This window comes from Erythrolamprus reginae, chromosome 5 (assembly GCF_031021105.1).
Source record: "Erythrolamprus reginae isolate rEryReg1 chromosome 5, rEryReg1.hap1, whole genome shotgun sequence".
In the NCBI taxonomy this organism is placed as follows: Eukaryota; Metazoa; Chordata; class Lepidosauria; order Squamata; family Dipsadidae; genus Erythrolamprus; species Erythrolamprus reginae.
In genome coordinates, this window is record NC_091954.1 from 116,074,846 (window position 1) to 116,089,597 (window position 14,752).

The window sequence follows — 14,752 nt, forward strand, 5'->3', positions numbered from 1 at the left end:
ACTGCTCAAAAAAATACAGGAAATGGTATAAGGGCAGACTAGATGGACCATGAGGTCTTTTTCTGCCGTCAAGCTTCTATGTTTCTAAAGGGAACACTTAAACAACAGAATATAACTCCAAGTAAATCAAACTTCTGGGAAATCAAACTGTCCACTTAGGAAGCAACACTGATTGACAATCAATTACACATGTTGTCAGCACATTCAACTTTCTACAGAACAAAGTATTCAATGAGAATATTTCATTCATTCCGATCTAGGGTGGGTGGGTTCTTGGAGGGTTCCCTTTTTTGAGCAGTGTATTTTTATTTCTGTTCCAGGATATAATTCTCAAGACTGAAGGTGAGAAAAATGCTCAGGCCCTAGAAAGAGTGCAGAGAAGAGCAACAGAGATGGTCAGAGGCCTGGAAGCTAAACCCTATGATGAATGATTGATGGAATTGCAAGGGTTGTCCAGAAAGTAAGGTTACAAGGCTCTTGCAGGGAATGTACGCGGGGGGAGTTCGTATGACTATCGTGTAGTGGGAAGCCAATGGAGGAGAATGAGCAGTTCCAGTGGTCAATAGATCATCGATTGGTGTTGTGGTGAAGGTTAGAAATGAGCATCCTCGTTCCGTTTCCCTCCAAGTGCAAAATACGTGCTGTAATACGCTACCTGGCATGAACGTTTGAAAGGTAAAAACATCCCATGGTTGGGGCAACTGTTGTTATTATTATTATTATTATTATTATTATTATTATTATTATTATTATTTAGATTTGTTTGCCGCCCCTCTCCACAGACTCGGGGCAGCTTTATTGTTATTGCTTTATTGATAGCCGGCTGGGTGACTTAGCGCCAATCACCAAGAGATGGCGAGTTCAGAATAATAGAATAACAAAGTTGGAAGGGACATTGGAGGTCTTCTAGCCCAACCCCCAGGCAGGAAACCCTATAATATTTCAGGCAAGTCGCTGTCCAGTCATTTCTTAAAACACCCTCTAGTGGCAAGTTGTTCCACTGATAGATTGTTCTAACTGTCAGGAAATTTCTCCTTAGTTCTAGGTTGCTTCTCAACTTGGTTAGTTTCCATCCATTGTTCTGTTTATTATTATTCTATCTCTTATTAATCTAGCCCCACCTTAGCCATGAAATCCTGCTGAGTGACTATGGGCTCATCACCAGGAGACGGTGAATTCTAGTTCCCCCTTAGAGCGGAAAGTGGCTTTGGGCCAACCCATCCTCTCTCTTAGCCCAACCTACCTTATAGGATTGTGGTTATAGGGAAAATAGGAGGAGGAAGGAATATTAGATATGTTCACCATAATGAGTTACTTCTAAAGTAGAGAAGGCCAGGATAGAAGTCCAATTGTTTGAATTTATGAATGCTTTAAATAGCATTTACTTGTTCCAAAATATCACGATAGGTAATAAACTGAAAGAATTCTGAGCAGGGACAGGTTACAAGCGGTGTGCCACAAGGGTCTGTTCTGGGTCCTATTCTTTTTAATATGTTTGTGAGTGACATAGGGGAAGGTTTGGTAGGGAAGGTTTGCCTATTTGCCGATGACTCTAAAGTGTGCAATAGGGTTGATATTCCTGGTGGGGTCTGTAATATGGTAAATGATTTAGCTTTACTAGATAAATGGTCAAAGCAATGGAAACTGCAGTTTAATGTTTCCAAATGTAAAATAATGCACTTGGGGAAAAGGAATCCTCAATCTGAGTATTGTATTGGTAGTTCTGTGTTAGCAAAAGACTTCAGAAGAGAAGGATTTAGGGGTAGTGATTTCAAACAGTCTCAAAATGGGTGAACAGTGCAGTCAGGCGGTAGGGAAAGCAAGTAGGATGCTTGGCTGCATAGCTAGAGGTATAACAAGCAGGAAGAGGGAGATTATGATCCCGCTATATAGAGTGCTGGTGAGACCATATTTGGAATACAGTACTGTGTTTAGTTCTGGAGACCTCACCTACGAAAAGATATTGACAAAATTGAGCGGGTCCAAAGACGGGCTATAAGAATGGTGGAAGGTCTTAAGCATAAAACGTATCAGGAAAGACTTCATGAACTCAATCTGTAGAGTCTGGAGGATGAAAGGAAAAGGGGGGACATGATTGAAACATTTAAATATGTTAAAGGATTAAATAAGGTCCAGGAGGGAAGTGTTTTTAATAGGAAAGTGAACACAAGAACAAGGGGACACAATCTGAAGTTAGTTGGGGGAAAGATCAAAAGCAACATGAGAAAATATTATTTGACTGAAAGAGTAGTAGATCCTTGGAACAAACTTCCAGCAGACGTGGTTGGTAAATCCACAGTAACTGAATGTAAACATGCCTGGGATAAACACATATCCATCCTAAGATAAAATACAGAAAATAGGCGTTGATTGCTTACCTGAACGCCTCTTCTCGTACGGTGAGCGGGTACAGCAGTCACATGGGTTGCTCATGTCCAATCCGGTGGAACTGAGCCTAGTATTAAAAAAGCTTGCCGGATCCGCCCCTTCCCCAGAATTCGCGAATCCATAGACTAGGCTCAGTTGTGAAGCTCTGTAGTGTTCAACTCTCATTGTTAGAGAAAGAAAGATATAGAAAGGTAAAGAAGACACATACAAGGGCGGGAAGTGACTGCTGTATCCGCTCACCGTACGAGAAGAGGCGTTCAGGTAAGCAATCAACGCCTATTCTCCGTACTGAAGGAGCGGGTCCAGCAGTCACATGGGACATACCCAATAGATGGTCCCTAGGGTGGGATTAGCTTGCTATCGTGTGAGATAACGGATTGGAGTACCCTTCTGCCGAAGGCAGCGTCCGCTGAAGCGTAAGAATCAATCTTGTAGTGCCTGATGAAGGAATTTGGCGAGACCCAAGTGGCTGCTTTGCAGACCTCCTCCAACGGGGCTTGAGTCGCCCAAGCGGCCGAAGTGGCTGCGCTCCTGGTGGAATGCGCTGTGATGTTCCTTGGAACTGAGAGGGAGGCCGACTCATAGGCCTTAGATATAGTCCCTCTGATCCAACGGCCTATTACTGTTGAAGACACTTTGACCCCCATGACTCTGGGATGATAGGCTACAAAAAGTGCTTCTGACCTCCGAAAGGGTCCTGTGCGTTGGATATAGATTCTCAGCGCTCTGGTGAGATCCAGGGTGTGCCATCTAATTGCCAAGGGATGGTCTCGTTGGAGGCAGAAGGAAGGTAGGACAATATCCTGAGATCTGTGGAACATGGAACTGACCTTGGGTAAGAAGGTGGGGTCCAGTCGCAAGACTACCTTGTCCTGATGGAATTGGCAAAGGTCCTGCCTGATTGAGAGGGCAGCCAGCTCCGAAATGCGTCGGGCAGAGGTAATAGCCACCAGGAAAGCTACCTTAAAGGATAGGTACCTGAGGGACGCCGATTTTAGGGGTTCGTATGGTGCCTGCGTGAGGGAATGGAGAACCCGTGGCAAATCCCAGGATGGATACCTGTGGACCTTGGAAGGTCTGAGGTTGGCTATGCCCTTGAGGAATTCCTGAACTTCAGGGAAGGATCGGAGAGGCTGTCTGCGGGGACCCCCTAGGACAGATGAAATGGCTGCCAGATGACGCCGGAGGGTGCTGGTGGAAAGTCCTTTATGGAAGCCATGCAGAAGGAAGGAAATAATTCTGTGTATGGGGATGCACAGAGGGGAGAGACCTTCCTGTAGACACCACTGGTGAAACTTGGACCACGTGTGGTCGTAGATTCGATTGGTCGAACCCCTTCTGGCCTTTAAAATGACCTCCACTGAATCGGGGTCATGACCACGCAGTTCTAAATCTCTCCTGATAACAGCCAGGCGGTGAGGTGGAACCACTCCGGGTCTGGATGGAAGGAGGCCCCCTGCCGCAGCATATCCCCCGAAACGGGGAGTCGCCAAGGGTCCTGGACGGACAGCTGTTGGAGATCCGCGAACCAGGGTCGACGGGGCCAATGAGGGGCGATTAAGATTACTCGGGCCCTCTCGGTGAGGACCTTGTGAATCACGTCCGGGAGGATTGGAATTGGAGGAAAAGCGTAGAGTAGGCCTGGAGGCCATGGACTCCGGAGGGCATTGATTGCTTCCGCTCCCGGGGATGGAAATCTGGAATAGAAGCGAGGGAGTTGGGCGTTCGCATTGGTCGCGAAGAGATCCAGGATTGGTAGGCCGAATCTGAGGGTGATTTGATGGAACAGGTCTCGATGGAGGTTCCACTCTCCTGGGTCTATCGTTGCTCGGGATAGCCAATCCGCCTGGACGTTGAGACTCCCCGAGATGTGATCGGCTAGGAGCGACTGGAGATGTTTTTCCGCCCAAAGACCCAACTTGAGGGCCTCCCTCATGAGAGCCTTGGATCTCGTGCCCCCCTGTCTGCAGATATGGCTTTTTGTGGCAATGTTGTCGGTGAGAATGAGAACGTGCCGGTTGGGAATGCGAGGAGAGAAATGCTTCAGAGCCAGGGAAACGGCTCTTAACTCTAGCCAATTGATTGGCCTGGAAGCTTCCTCCGGGGACCACGTGCCCTGGGCTATCATCCCCTGGGCGTGGGCGCCCCATCCCGATAGACTGGCATCTGTGGTGATGACAAATTGATCCGGGCACCTGAACGGGGATCCTCTGTCCATGGCCGGAGACTTCCACCACTTGAAGGATCTGCGAACACTCAGTGGGATGACAATGCGTCGATTTGAGTTGCTGTGCCCCGATCTCTGAAAAGGTAACAGGAGCCACTGGAGTTCCCTAGCATGAAGGCGAGCCCAGGGAATGATGCCTATGCATGACACCATCTTCCCCAAAAGGGAAGATAGAGTAACTATGGATACTGAAGAATTAGATAAAATGTTAGAAATTAACTCCACTATACTGAGTTTTCTCTCGGGAGAGAGAAAAACCTGGGAGGATTCTGAATCAATAATGGATCCCAGGTGAGAAATGGATGTGGAAGGTTGGAGGTGACTTTTATCAAGGTTGATGGAAAAACCATGGTCCTGAAGGACTGACATGGTGACAGAAAGGTCTGTTTTCACTTTCTCTAGGGAGTTCCCATGAATCAAAATATCATCAAGATAACATAAAATGTGAATGGGAGACGCCCGGATATAGGCCGCCAGGGACCCCAAGAGCTTTGTAAAGACCCGAGGGGCCGAGGAAAGGCCAAATGGCATCGCCCTATACTGGAAATGCCTGCCTTGAAAGGAAAAACGTAAAAATTTTCTGTGGCATTTGGCTATAGGAATGTGAAGGTAGGCCTCAGTGAGGTCTAAGGAGACCATGAAATCTCCCGAGTGAATGGCGGCCAAAATAGAAGACAAGGAGTGCATCTTAAACTTCCTATATTTGATGAATAGGTTTAGTTTCTTTAAATCCAAAATAGCTCTCCAACCTCCGGAGGACTTTGGAACCATAAATAGGATGGAATAAAAACCTAGGCCCTTCTGACCGGAAGGGACCGGTTGAATGGCTCTGATGGACAATAGATGAGAAATGGCCTCCTCCATACGGTTACAATCTGAGGATGACCTGGGAGAAGGGCAGGAAATAAAACGTTTAGGGGGAGGAGAAATAAATTCTAAAAGAAGGCCTGTTTGAACAGTGTCAATGACCCAAGGGTCCTTGGAGGTGAGACGCCAATTAGAGGCGAAATAAGCTAGGCGACCCCCTATGGGAATAGAGGTAAGATTACCATCTAGGTTTTTTTGAAGCCCTGTTAGAGGAAGCTCCCCTTTGGAAGCGAAACCCTCTACCCCTGGAGTTCCTACCTTGGGAACGAAAGCGGGGGGAATACTGACCTGGAGATCTCTGATAGGAAGCCGCTTGATCTTGCTGGCGCCCTGGGCGACGAAAGGACTGCGTTTTGGTAGCCTTTTTTGTGGTTGGACCCAAAACTTTCTTCTTGTCCGTGGTTTCCGTGAGGAGTGGATCCAGAAGATCACCGAAGAGAAGGTCGCGCTTTAAGGGACCCTGGGATAACTGCCACTTTTGGCGAACTCCCGCTTGCCAAGGGCGAATCCATAGAAGTCTTCTTGCCGTTGTAGAAGCTGCAATAGACTTGGCAGAAAATCTAGTAGATTGCAAGGTGGCATCAGCCACATACTGGGCAGCTGCAAAGACTTTGTTGAAGTCTTGTTGACCTCTCAAGTCATCTGGAGGAATGTGCTGTTGAAGTTGGCGAAGCCACAGCAGCATGGCTCTGGAGAAAAAGGAAGCCGCTGCAGAGCTTTTAATGGCCCAGGAATCAGCAGAGAATCCTCTTTTGAGCATTTGCTCAATGCGCTTGTCCTCTGGGCGGAGGACTTCCTCCGCCTCGCCTGGCACAGCCGCTGCCGAGTGAAGGATCTTGACAGGTTCATCCGGTTTGGGAAAGGATAGAAGCTCTTCATAAGAAGAGGAAAGTTTGTACAACTTTCTGTCCTTGGTGGAGGGATTAAGGCCAGAGGCTGGAAATTCCCACTGTTTGAGTAAAGCATCTTTAAACAATTTAGGCATAGGAATTACCTCGTTATCCTCCTGTTCCTCTGTGAAGTAAGGTAAATTCTCCTCCGGGGGATCAGTGGAAGTGGAGGCTTGTTTCTCCTGGGCCGCTAATCCCGTAGAAATTCTAGCTTTGAGGAGGAGAGATTTGAATAATTGAGAAGGAAAAATAGTAATTGGAGGAGGAACCTTTATTTGGGATTCCTCATCATCTGATAAACCTTGGAAAGGATCCTCATCATCCTCTACATCCTCATATTCATCCTGGGAGGAATCTGAATCCTCCTGAATAGGAACTCTGACCGCTGGGGAAGAACCCAAAGGGCGGGAGGGACGAGAAGCAGGAAGAGGTAAGGGAAGCTCATTGATGGAGGAGAGTTTGGCATCAATGGCTTTAGACAACACAGCAAAAATAGATTGGAACTCAGGAGGTAAACTGGAAATATCAGCAGAAATGGCAGAAGAATCCCTAAAGGCCTGGGAGGATCCTGGCTGGGGGGAATCTTCAATAATATCTGGTTCCTCTGGACCTATGCCCCATAGGTTAGGTTGGGGTCTGTCTAGGTTTGGCTCATCCAGAGATAACACAGGGACCCCAGAAGGAGGTAGACTAGAAGCCTCTGGGGGGTCTTGACTACTGATCACTTGGGCCTGCACTTTCAAACGTTTTGCTGATTTGTCATGGATTTTTTGTAGGGCTAGGTCCCTTCTCTTCTCGGCCCTGGTGACCTTGGTCGAGGGGCGGGCCCCTGGAGAAGAGGAGGAAGAGGCCTGGGGGATACTAGTAATTTCATCGCCTGTAGGCCTGGCCTCTCTGGGACCTTTAGTTGTGCCTCTCTTGGGAAAGGTAGCCATAGTCTGACAATTAACAGAAGACAAGGCTGAGCCAATAATTGAATAATAAGGAGAAGAATTTCAAGGACTTCCCAAGAGGAATGGATCCTGCTTCGAGGCCTCGAAGCTGCTGAAACTTGAGGACAATCTGGGCAAACCCAGAGTTCGTGCCCCCAAACCCAGCGGGGCCAGCCTCCCTAAACTTTATAATTAAGTAAACCAAGGCACTCTGGTTGGAGGCTTAGCCGGTGGAGAATTTAGCCTGGGACCCCCAAGGCCCGCTCCGGGATCCAAGCGGTGGACTGAGGCCTACGCGGCTGGCAGGAGGCCAACACGAGAGGCCTAGATTTAAAAAAGGGCGCGAAGGCCTTCGCGCCGAAAAAATCGCTCCGTAAAATTTCTTAAAGGGAAAGCGATCGACTAAGTCCAGGAGACTAGAAGGCGTCTCACTCCGCAGGAGGTATTTCTTAAGCCCTTTTAAATATATTTGTATACAATAAATTCAACAGATTAATACTTGCACCAGGACCTCCAGGCCAACGGATTAGAAGAATCCACAAGCGGCCGCAGGAATCGTAACCGGCAAAACCGCCGGGGGAAAACGAAACCGCAACTTCTCCAAAGGAAAAAAGCCGAGCCGCAAACGGCTGGCGCTATTAGTGCAAGTAAATAATAATGATAAAACAAATCTTACTACTTTTGCAGAAAAGGAACGAAGGGAAGGTGTTAGAATGTTGAACAAGCTATCACAATACAACCGCAGGATATGCGAACTGAGCGAATTCTGGGGAAGGGGCGGATCCGGCAAGCTTTTTTAATACTAGGCTCAGTTCCACCGGATTGGACATGAGCAACCCATGTGACTGCTGGACCCGCTCCTTCAGTACGGAGAATAGTATAAGGGCAGACTAGATGGACCATGAGGTCTTTTTCTGCCGTCAGACTTCTATGTTTCTATGTTTCTAGAATGAGTGTAAAAGTAAAGGACTGAGATAAAGCGGGCTATGGATCCACAAACATGTTGTGTTGTCACTCGTTCGCTAGCTTTTACGGAAGCCAAAATGGAGCCTGAAAAAAAATACCACTGACTTGTGGAAAGTTAGCACCAAGGCCTTCAAAAGCCCCTCCTGCTACAGAGCAGTCTCAAGTTTCAGGAAATGTCAGGATCTGTTTTTGCAGCCAGCTGGTTCTTTGGGAAAAGCCAAACACACAGTGGCAGAGCTTGAAACCCAGAGTTTTCCCCGTGGATCACTACAGGATTAAGAGGAAACATTTTGAAAGGAAACGGCACCAGCAGTGACTGAAACCCACCAGATCACAGGATCCTTTTGACAAGAAATGCATTGCTTTTGAGAAAAGGAATCTTAGCCATTCCTGTTTACCAAGGGTCGGATGGCAGAAGAAGAAAAACAAATATTATGAAGCGAACAAGTATCGGAAGTTCTCTGACTCACATCCTTTAAAAAAAAAAATTAAAAGGAAACTTGCTGTAAAAGACAAAGGAAGTTAAGGCACAACTAAATTGCCAGGAGATCGAGTTAAGACCAACGCTGATTTTTTTACTGTTGGGTGAAGTAACACTCATAATAATGTACACTGAGAGCATATGCACCAAAGACAAATTCCATGTGTGTCCAATCACACTTGGCCAATAAAGAATTCTCTATTCTGTGCACTCTTTCTAGCCCCCAGTCCCCTAATTATCTTTGTTGCTCTTCTCTGCACTCTTTCTAGAGTCTCAACATCCTTTTTGCATCGTGGCAACCAAAACTGAATGCCATATTCCTAGTGTGGCCTTACCAAGGCCTTATAAAGTGGTATTAACACTTCGCACAATCTTGATACAAAACAAACAAAACACTTTCTATACAAAACATTGTTTCACTCAATGTAGCATGTCGCTTGGCAGGACCCAGGGGAAGAGCCTTCTCTGTGGCGGCCCCGGCCCTCTGGAACCAACTCCCCCCAAAGATTAGAATTGCCCCCACCCTCCTTGCCTTTCATAAGCTGCTTAAAACCCACCTCTGTCGTCAGACATGGGGGAATTGAGACCTTCTTCCCCCTAGGCCTTTACAATTCTATGCATGGTATGTTTGGTTTTTTTATATTAATGGGTTTTTAATTGTTTCTAGCATCAGACTACTATTGTACACTGCTTTATTGTTGCTGTTAGCCGCCCCGAGTCTCCGGAGAGGGGCGGCATACAAATCCAATAAATAAATAAATAAATAAATAAATAAATATTACTAGGCTAAGACAGTGATTTTCAACCTTTTTTGAGCCGCAGCACATTTTTTACATTTACAAAATCCTGGGGCACACCACCAACCAAAATGACACAAAATGACACTCTAACTATAGATAACATTGTGATGCATTGTGATGCATTGTATATCACCCTTCTTTTAAAAAGATAAAGGTCAAATATCTATATACACCATCAGGATAGACATAGCCAGTTGAGGCTGAGACTTCATCTAGTGGTGGTAACATTTATCTCCAGTCCTGACCAGGATTAGAAGTCAGGACCATGGGGAGGAGTAGCAGCTTCAACTACTCACCGCAGCCACACAATGACAAGTGCGCGGCAGCCCGAGCGGGGACCTTCCTGGGTGTGGATGAGAGGCGGCCTGCTACTGGTTCATCACTAATGGTTGGGATGAATCCTAGAAGGTGATTGGTCAATGAGCGTTCCCTGTGCCTCCGCTCTTCCTGTCTCTGACAGCTGGAGGGATTGTGAGGGGAAGGTTGATGTTCGTGTGGAGGAGGCGGGCCGGATAAATGGCCTCCGCGGGCCGTATGCAGCACACATGCCATAATTTGGGACCCATGTTTAATTTCCCCACAGCACACCTGACCATGTCTCACAGCACATTAGTGTGCCACGGCACGCTGGTTGAAAAACACTGCTATAAAATACAATGCTTTGCAATCAAATCAGCAAGGATCTCAAGTATTCGCTGGAAGCAGAGGTCCCCAAACTTGGCAACTTCAAGACTTGTGGACTTCAACTCCCAAAATTCTCCAGCCATGCTATGCTGGCTGGATAATTCTGGGAGTTGAAGTCCACAAGTCTTGAAGTTACCAAGTTTGGGGACCTCTGCGCTGGAGGATAATTATGTACGAAGGCGCAAGTGCAAAACCAGCAGTGTTTATCTACATCACTCGGCCCCGAAAAGTCCCAAACTTTTAGAAAATGAATTGTTAACTCGAGGAAAAGAAGAAGTTGAGAAGCGGAGAGAACATTCCTAACCCATCGAAAACCATCTGAAAACAAAACAGCCGGCCTCAAGCTAAATAAAGAACGGGCCTAATGTGTTTTCCCCCCGATGAAGAATCATCAACAGAGCCTCCCAAATTAGCTGGGTTTTAATTTCCACGGGGACGGAGGAATCTGCACAGCAGGAAAATACGTTTTGTTTCAGGTGTGCAATGAAACAGACCCACTCAAAATAGTTGGACAAGTCAAGTCGGCAACAAAAAAACACAACACTGAAACCACACACTTGCAGTATTCCAAGTGTGGCCTTACCAAGGCATTATAAAGTGGTATTAACCCTTCACATGATGAAACCACTATATATTTCCTTGGTAAGGCCACAATTGGAACTAAGGGCGGGTTACAACAATAAAAAACCAGGAAAAAGAGCATTTTTAGCATGTTTTCTGACTAACGTGTTTTATTCAAAGTCATAACCTTGCTTCAACAATGAGATGGGTTGCCTATAAATTGTTTTCTTCCTCCTCCTCCTCCTCCTCTTCCTGTTCCTCTCCTTCTCGTTTATCCACTGTAGGATGAAGGCCTCTTCCACACATTTCCAACCCAAATGGTCCTGAGCACTTTTCTTTTTTTTATGGCTAACTACAAACACCCCCCACCCCAAAAGATTTGGCTGGTGTCATCGCTCCATTTCTTTTAGACCTCGTTCGTGGATGCTTTTGATTAAGTGGGATCCATTCTCTGAAGGCCTTGGCCCATCTGCCCTCAGTTCTTCTTGCTTTGTGACACACACTAGAGATTTAATAAGTAATAATTATAACCACCTTTGGTGGGCTCCAGTTTATTTCATCAGGTGCCATCTATGACATGAGCTCAGCAAAGCTTACGCCTTTCAATGAAATTTGTCAGTCAGAAAAGCTGCTATTTGTTGGTTCTTTTGCTGTCGCAGACTGACACAGCATTCAACCTATGACATCTGCATTTTGCACTAACTTGCAATAATTTCAAGGAAAATTTTGAACTCTCCACATTCGCCCACCATGTCGACACAAAGCAAATATATAAAGCAAATGTTGGAAGCCGCTCCGAGTCCTTGGAGGGGGGGGGCATACAAATCTAATTAATAATAATAATAATAATAATAATAATAATAATAATAATAATAATATAAAAATGTAACCTGGACAGCCAGGGCCTCTTCAGCAGACAAGCTGTTCAATTCAATATTTATTTATTCATTTATTCATTCATACATTCATTCATTCATTCATTCATTTGATTTTTATGCCGCCCTTCTCCTTAGACTCAGGGCGGCTTACAACATGTTAGCAATGCACTTTTTAACAGAGCCGGCATATTGCCCCCACAATCCGGGTCCTCATTTTACGCACCTCGGAAGGATGGAAGGCTGAGTCAACCTTGAGCCGGTGATGAGATTTGAACCGCTGACCTGCAGATCTACAGTCAGCTTCAGTGGCCTATAGTACAGCACTCTACCTGCTGCGCCACCCTGGCTCACATAAGATAAGAACCACTAATTACCCTTGGAAAAGGCAACAGTTTACCTTCGCTCACGCATTCTCCTTCCATGACAATGTGAAATTTCCGCCAGGCTTGACACTCTCTAGCTTGGGCAGTCAAAGGTGGCATGGAGGGGGAGACAGGTGTTATGATGTGCTTACCTGATATTCAAAAATGTTAAGGACTGCAAGTTCAAAATGGCTTCTGGAATATAACGAATGCAATTCTGGTACAAATTCAAGCTCTCGAGGGAAACGAAGAGGCAAGCTTCTTGTGGCAGTTCGGAGAGTCGGTTCCGTGATAAATCTTGAAAGAGAAGGAATGAAACAGTATGAGATGCAAGGAATTGAGAGTAGCCACATAAAGATAAAGATGGGATTACAATAACAATAAATCATAATAGTAGTAATAATAGGCTAGAGTGCTCCGGGTGTGTGTGTTAAAATTCAAATAGACAAGCAAGCACCTGCCACATAACACCTCACAACTGTCAATAAGAAGGACAATGAAGTCTGGAAAGTGGACATGGCAATGCCCGGAGACAGCTGAACAGAAGAACTGGAGAAGATAATAAAATACAAAGACCTGCAGATAGAAGTAGAACAACTTCTATCAAAAGAAATCAAAACTAGTCCCAACAACAACAACAATAACTGACTTAGGTTTGAAGCCAAATTCCAATATAAAAACAACAAAATGCAAATCCATCCCTAAACAGATTATTCCATAAATATAACCTCAGTTAGACTCTTAAATTTTCGTTTCATGCCAGCAATTGAATGGTCATCAGCGAAGTTTAAATATATAGGAGTTTTTTAAAGTTCCTCTACAATTGTTTGTAGTTCCTCTAACAAAATATTGACTTCTTTTATTATGTTTTATAACTTCTTTTATTATGTTTTATATTGTTTTAAGCCACCCTGAGTCCTATGGGAGTGGCATAGAAGTCAAATAAATAAATAAACAATAAATAAAAAACAAACAAACACATACATACATACATACTTTTAGCCAGGTTTTATAAAAGTTTAGGAAAAAACAGGAGTCTGGGCTAACCATACCACTCATTGTTATTTTATTTTATTTATTTATTAATTAGATTTGCATGCCGCCCCTCTCTGAGGACTCGGAGCGGCTCACAACAAGAGAAAACAGTACAAATCCAATATTTTAAAACCTGTTTAAAACCCTTAACATAAAAACAATGATACATCTCATACAGGCCACACATAAAGTGCAAACGGTCCATGGGAATCAATTTCCCCATGCCTGATGGCAGAGGTGGATTTTGAGGAGTTTGCGAAAGGCAAGGAGGGTGGGGGCAGTCCTAATCTCCGGGAGGAGCTAGTTCCAGAGGGTTGGGGCCACCACAGAGAAGGCTCTTCCCCTGTGTCCTGCCAGACGACATTGTTTAGTCGACAGGACCTGGAGAAGGCAAACTCTGTGGGACCTAACCAGTCGCTGGGATTCATGAGGCAGAAGGCGTTCCCGGAGATATTCTGGTCCAATGCCATGAAGGGCTTTATAGGTCATAACCAACACTCTGAATTGTGACTGGAAACTGATCGGCAACCAACGCAGACTGCGGAGTGTTGGTGTTATGGACTTGAGCACAAGGCAGGAAGGGGATTTTTCTGAATACAAATAATCCTCAACTTATAAAAGTTTGTCTAGTTACAACAGCATGGAAAAATTGACATATGACCACTTTTCACACTTATGACCGTTGCAGCATTCTCATGCTCTCGTGATCAAAATTCATACACTTGACAACGGGTTCATATTTATGACGGTCACAATGTCACATGATCCCCTTTTGCAACCTTCTGACAAGCAAAGTCAATGGGGAAACCAGATTCGCTTAACAACCATGTCACTGGCTTAACAGTAACCGTGTTACTGTGTTATATTGTGTTATTATTGTTGTGAGCCGCCCCGAGTCTACGGAGAGGGGCAGCATACAAATCTAATAAATTGAATTGAATTGAATTAATACAACTGCAGTGACTTACTTAACAACGGTGGCAAGCAAATATCAGAAAATGGAATAAAAATTTGCCTAAGAAATGTCTCGTTTAACGACAGAAATGTAGGCCTCAATTGTGGTCTTAACTCAAGGACTACCTTCACCCATTGTGTTTTTACGGACTAATCGTTTATACCACGGCTGTTTTATTTTGTTGGAACACAACAAACACAGAATCTCATATTGGAGTGACTTAAATGAGATTGTTTTGTTCGGAGCCCAAAACGGAATGTGTTTCTCGTTTCACGCTCACCCATATTAAGGGGCTGCACTAAATTGGGAAGAGGGCTGTTACAGATGTCAGTAGTTGGCAGGAGAACTACATCAAAAAAATAGATATGCATCTGTCTGTACGTTCCTCTCTCTCTCTCTCTCTCCTACCCCCTTGGACTCAATATTTTGGCCCAAATTCCAAATGAGGTTGGCTTTCCTTCCTTCCTTTATTTATTTTATTTATTTATTATTTAGATTTGTATGCCGCCCCTCTCCGCAGACTCGGGGCGGCTCACAGCAAAATACAACAAATCATGACAAATCCAAATAAATTTAAAATATTTAAAAAGATTTAAAAAGAACCCCATTTACTAACATACACACACACAAACAAACATACCATGCATAAATTGTACATGCCCGGGGGAGGTGTTTCAGTTCCCCCATGCCTGACGACAAAGATGGGTTTTAAGGAGTTTACGGAAG

The 14,752-nt window shown here is 45.0% G+C and overlaps 1 protein-coding gene across 6 annotated transcripts in view; it reads right to left on the reverse strand.

Moving 5' to 3' along the window:
- LRCH3 (leucine rich repeats and calponin homology domain containing 3) overlaps positions 1-14,752 on the reverse strand; it is a 128,813-nt gene that overhangs the window by 63,130 nt on the left and 50,931 nt on the right. For all 6 annotated transcript variants that reach the window (XM_070753826.1, XM_070753823.1, XM_070753825.1 and 3 more), the window contains exon 2: positions 12,189-12,333. In XM_070753826.1, coding sequence (XP_070609927.1) covers positions 12,189-12,333 — 145 coding nt within the window. The remainder of the gene's footprint in view (positions 1-12,188; positions 12,334-14,752) is intronic.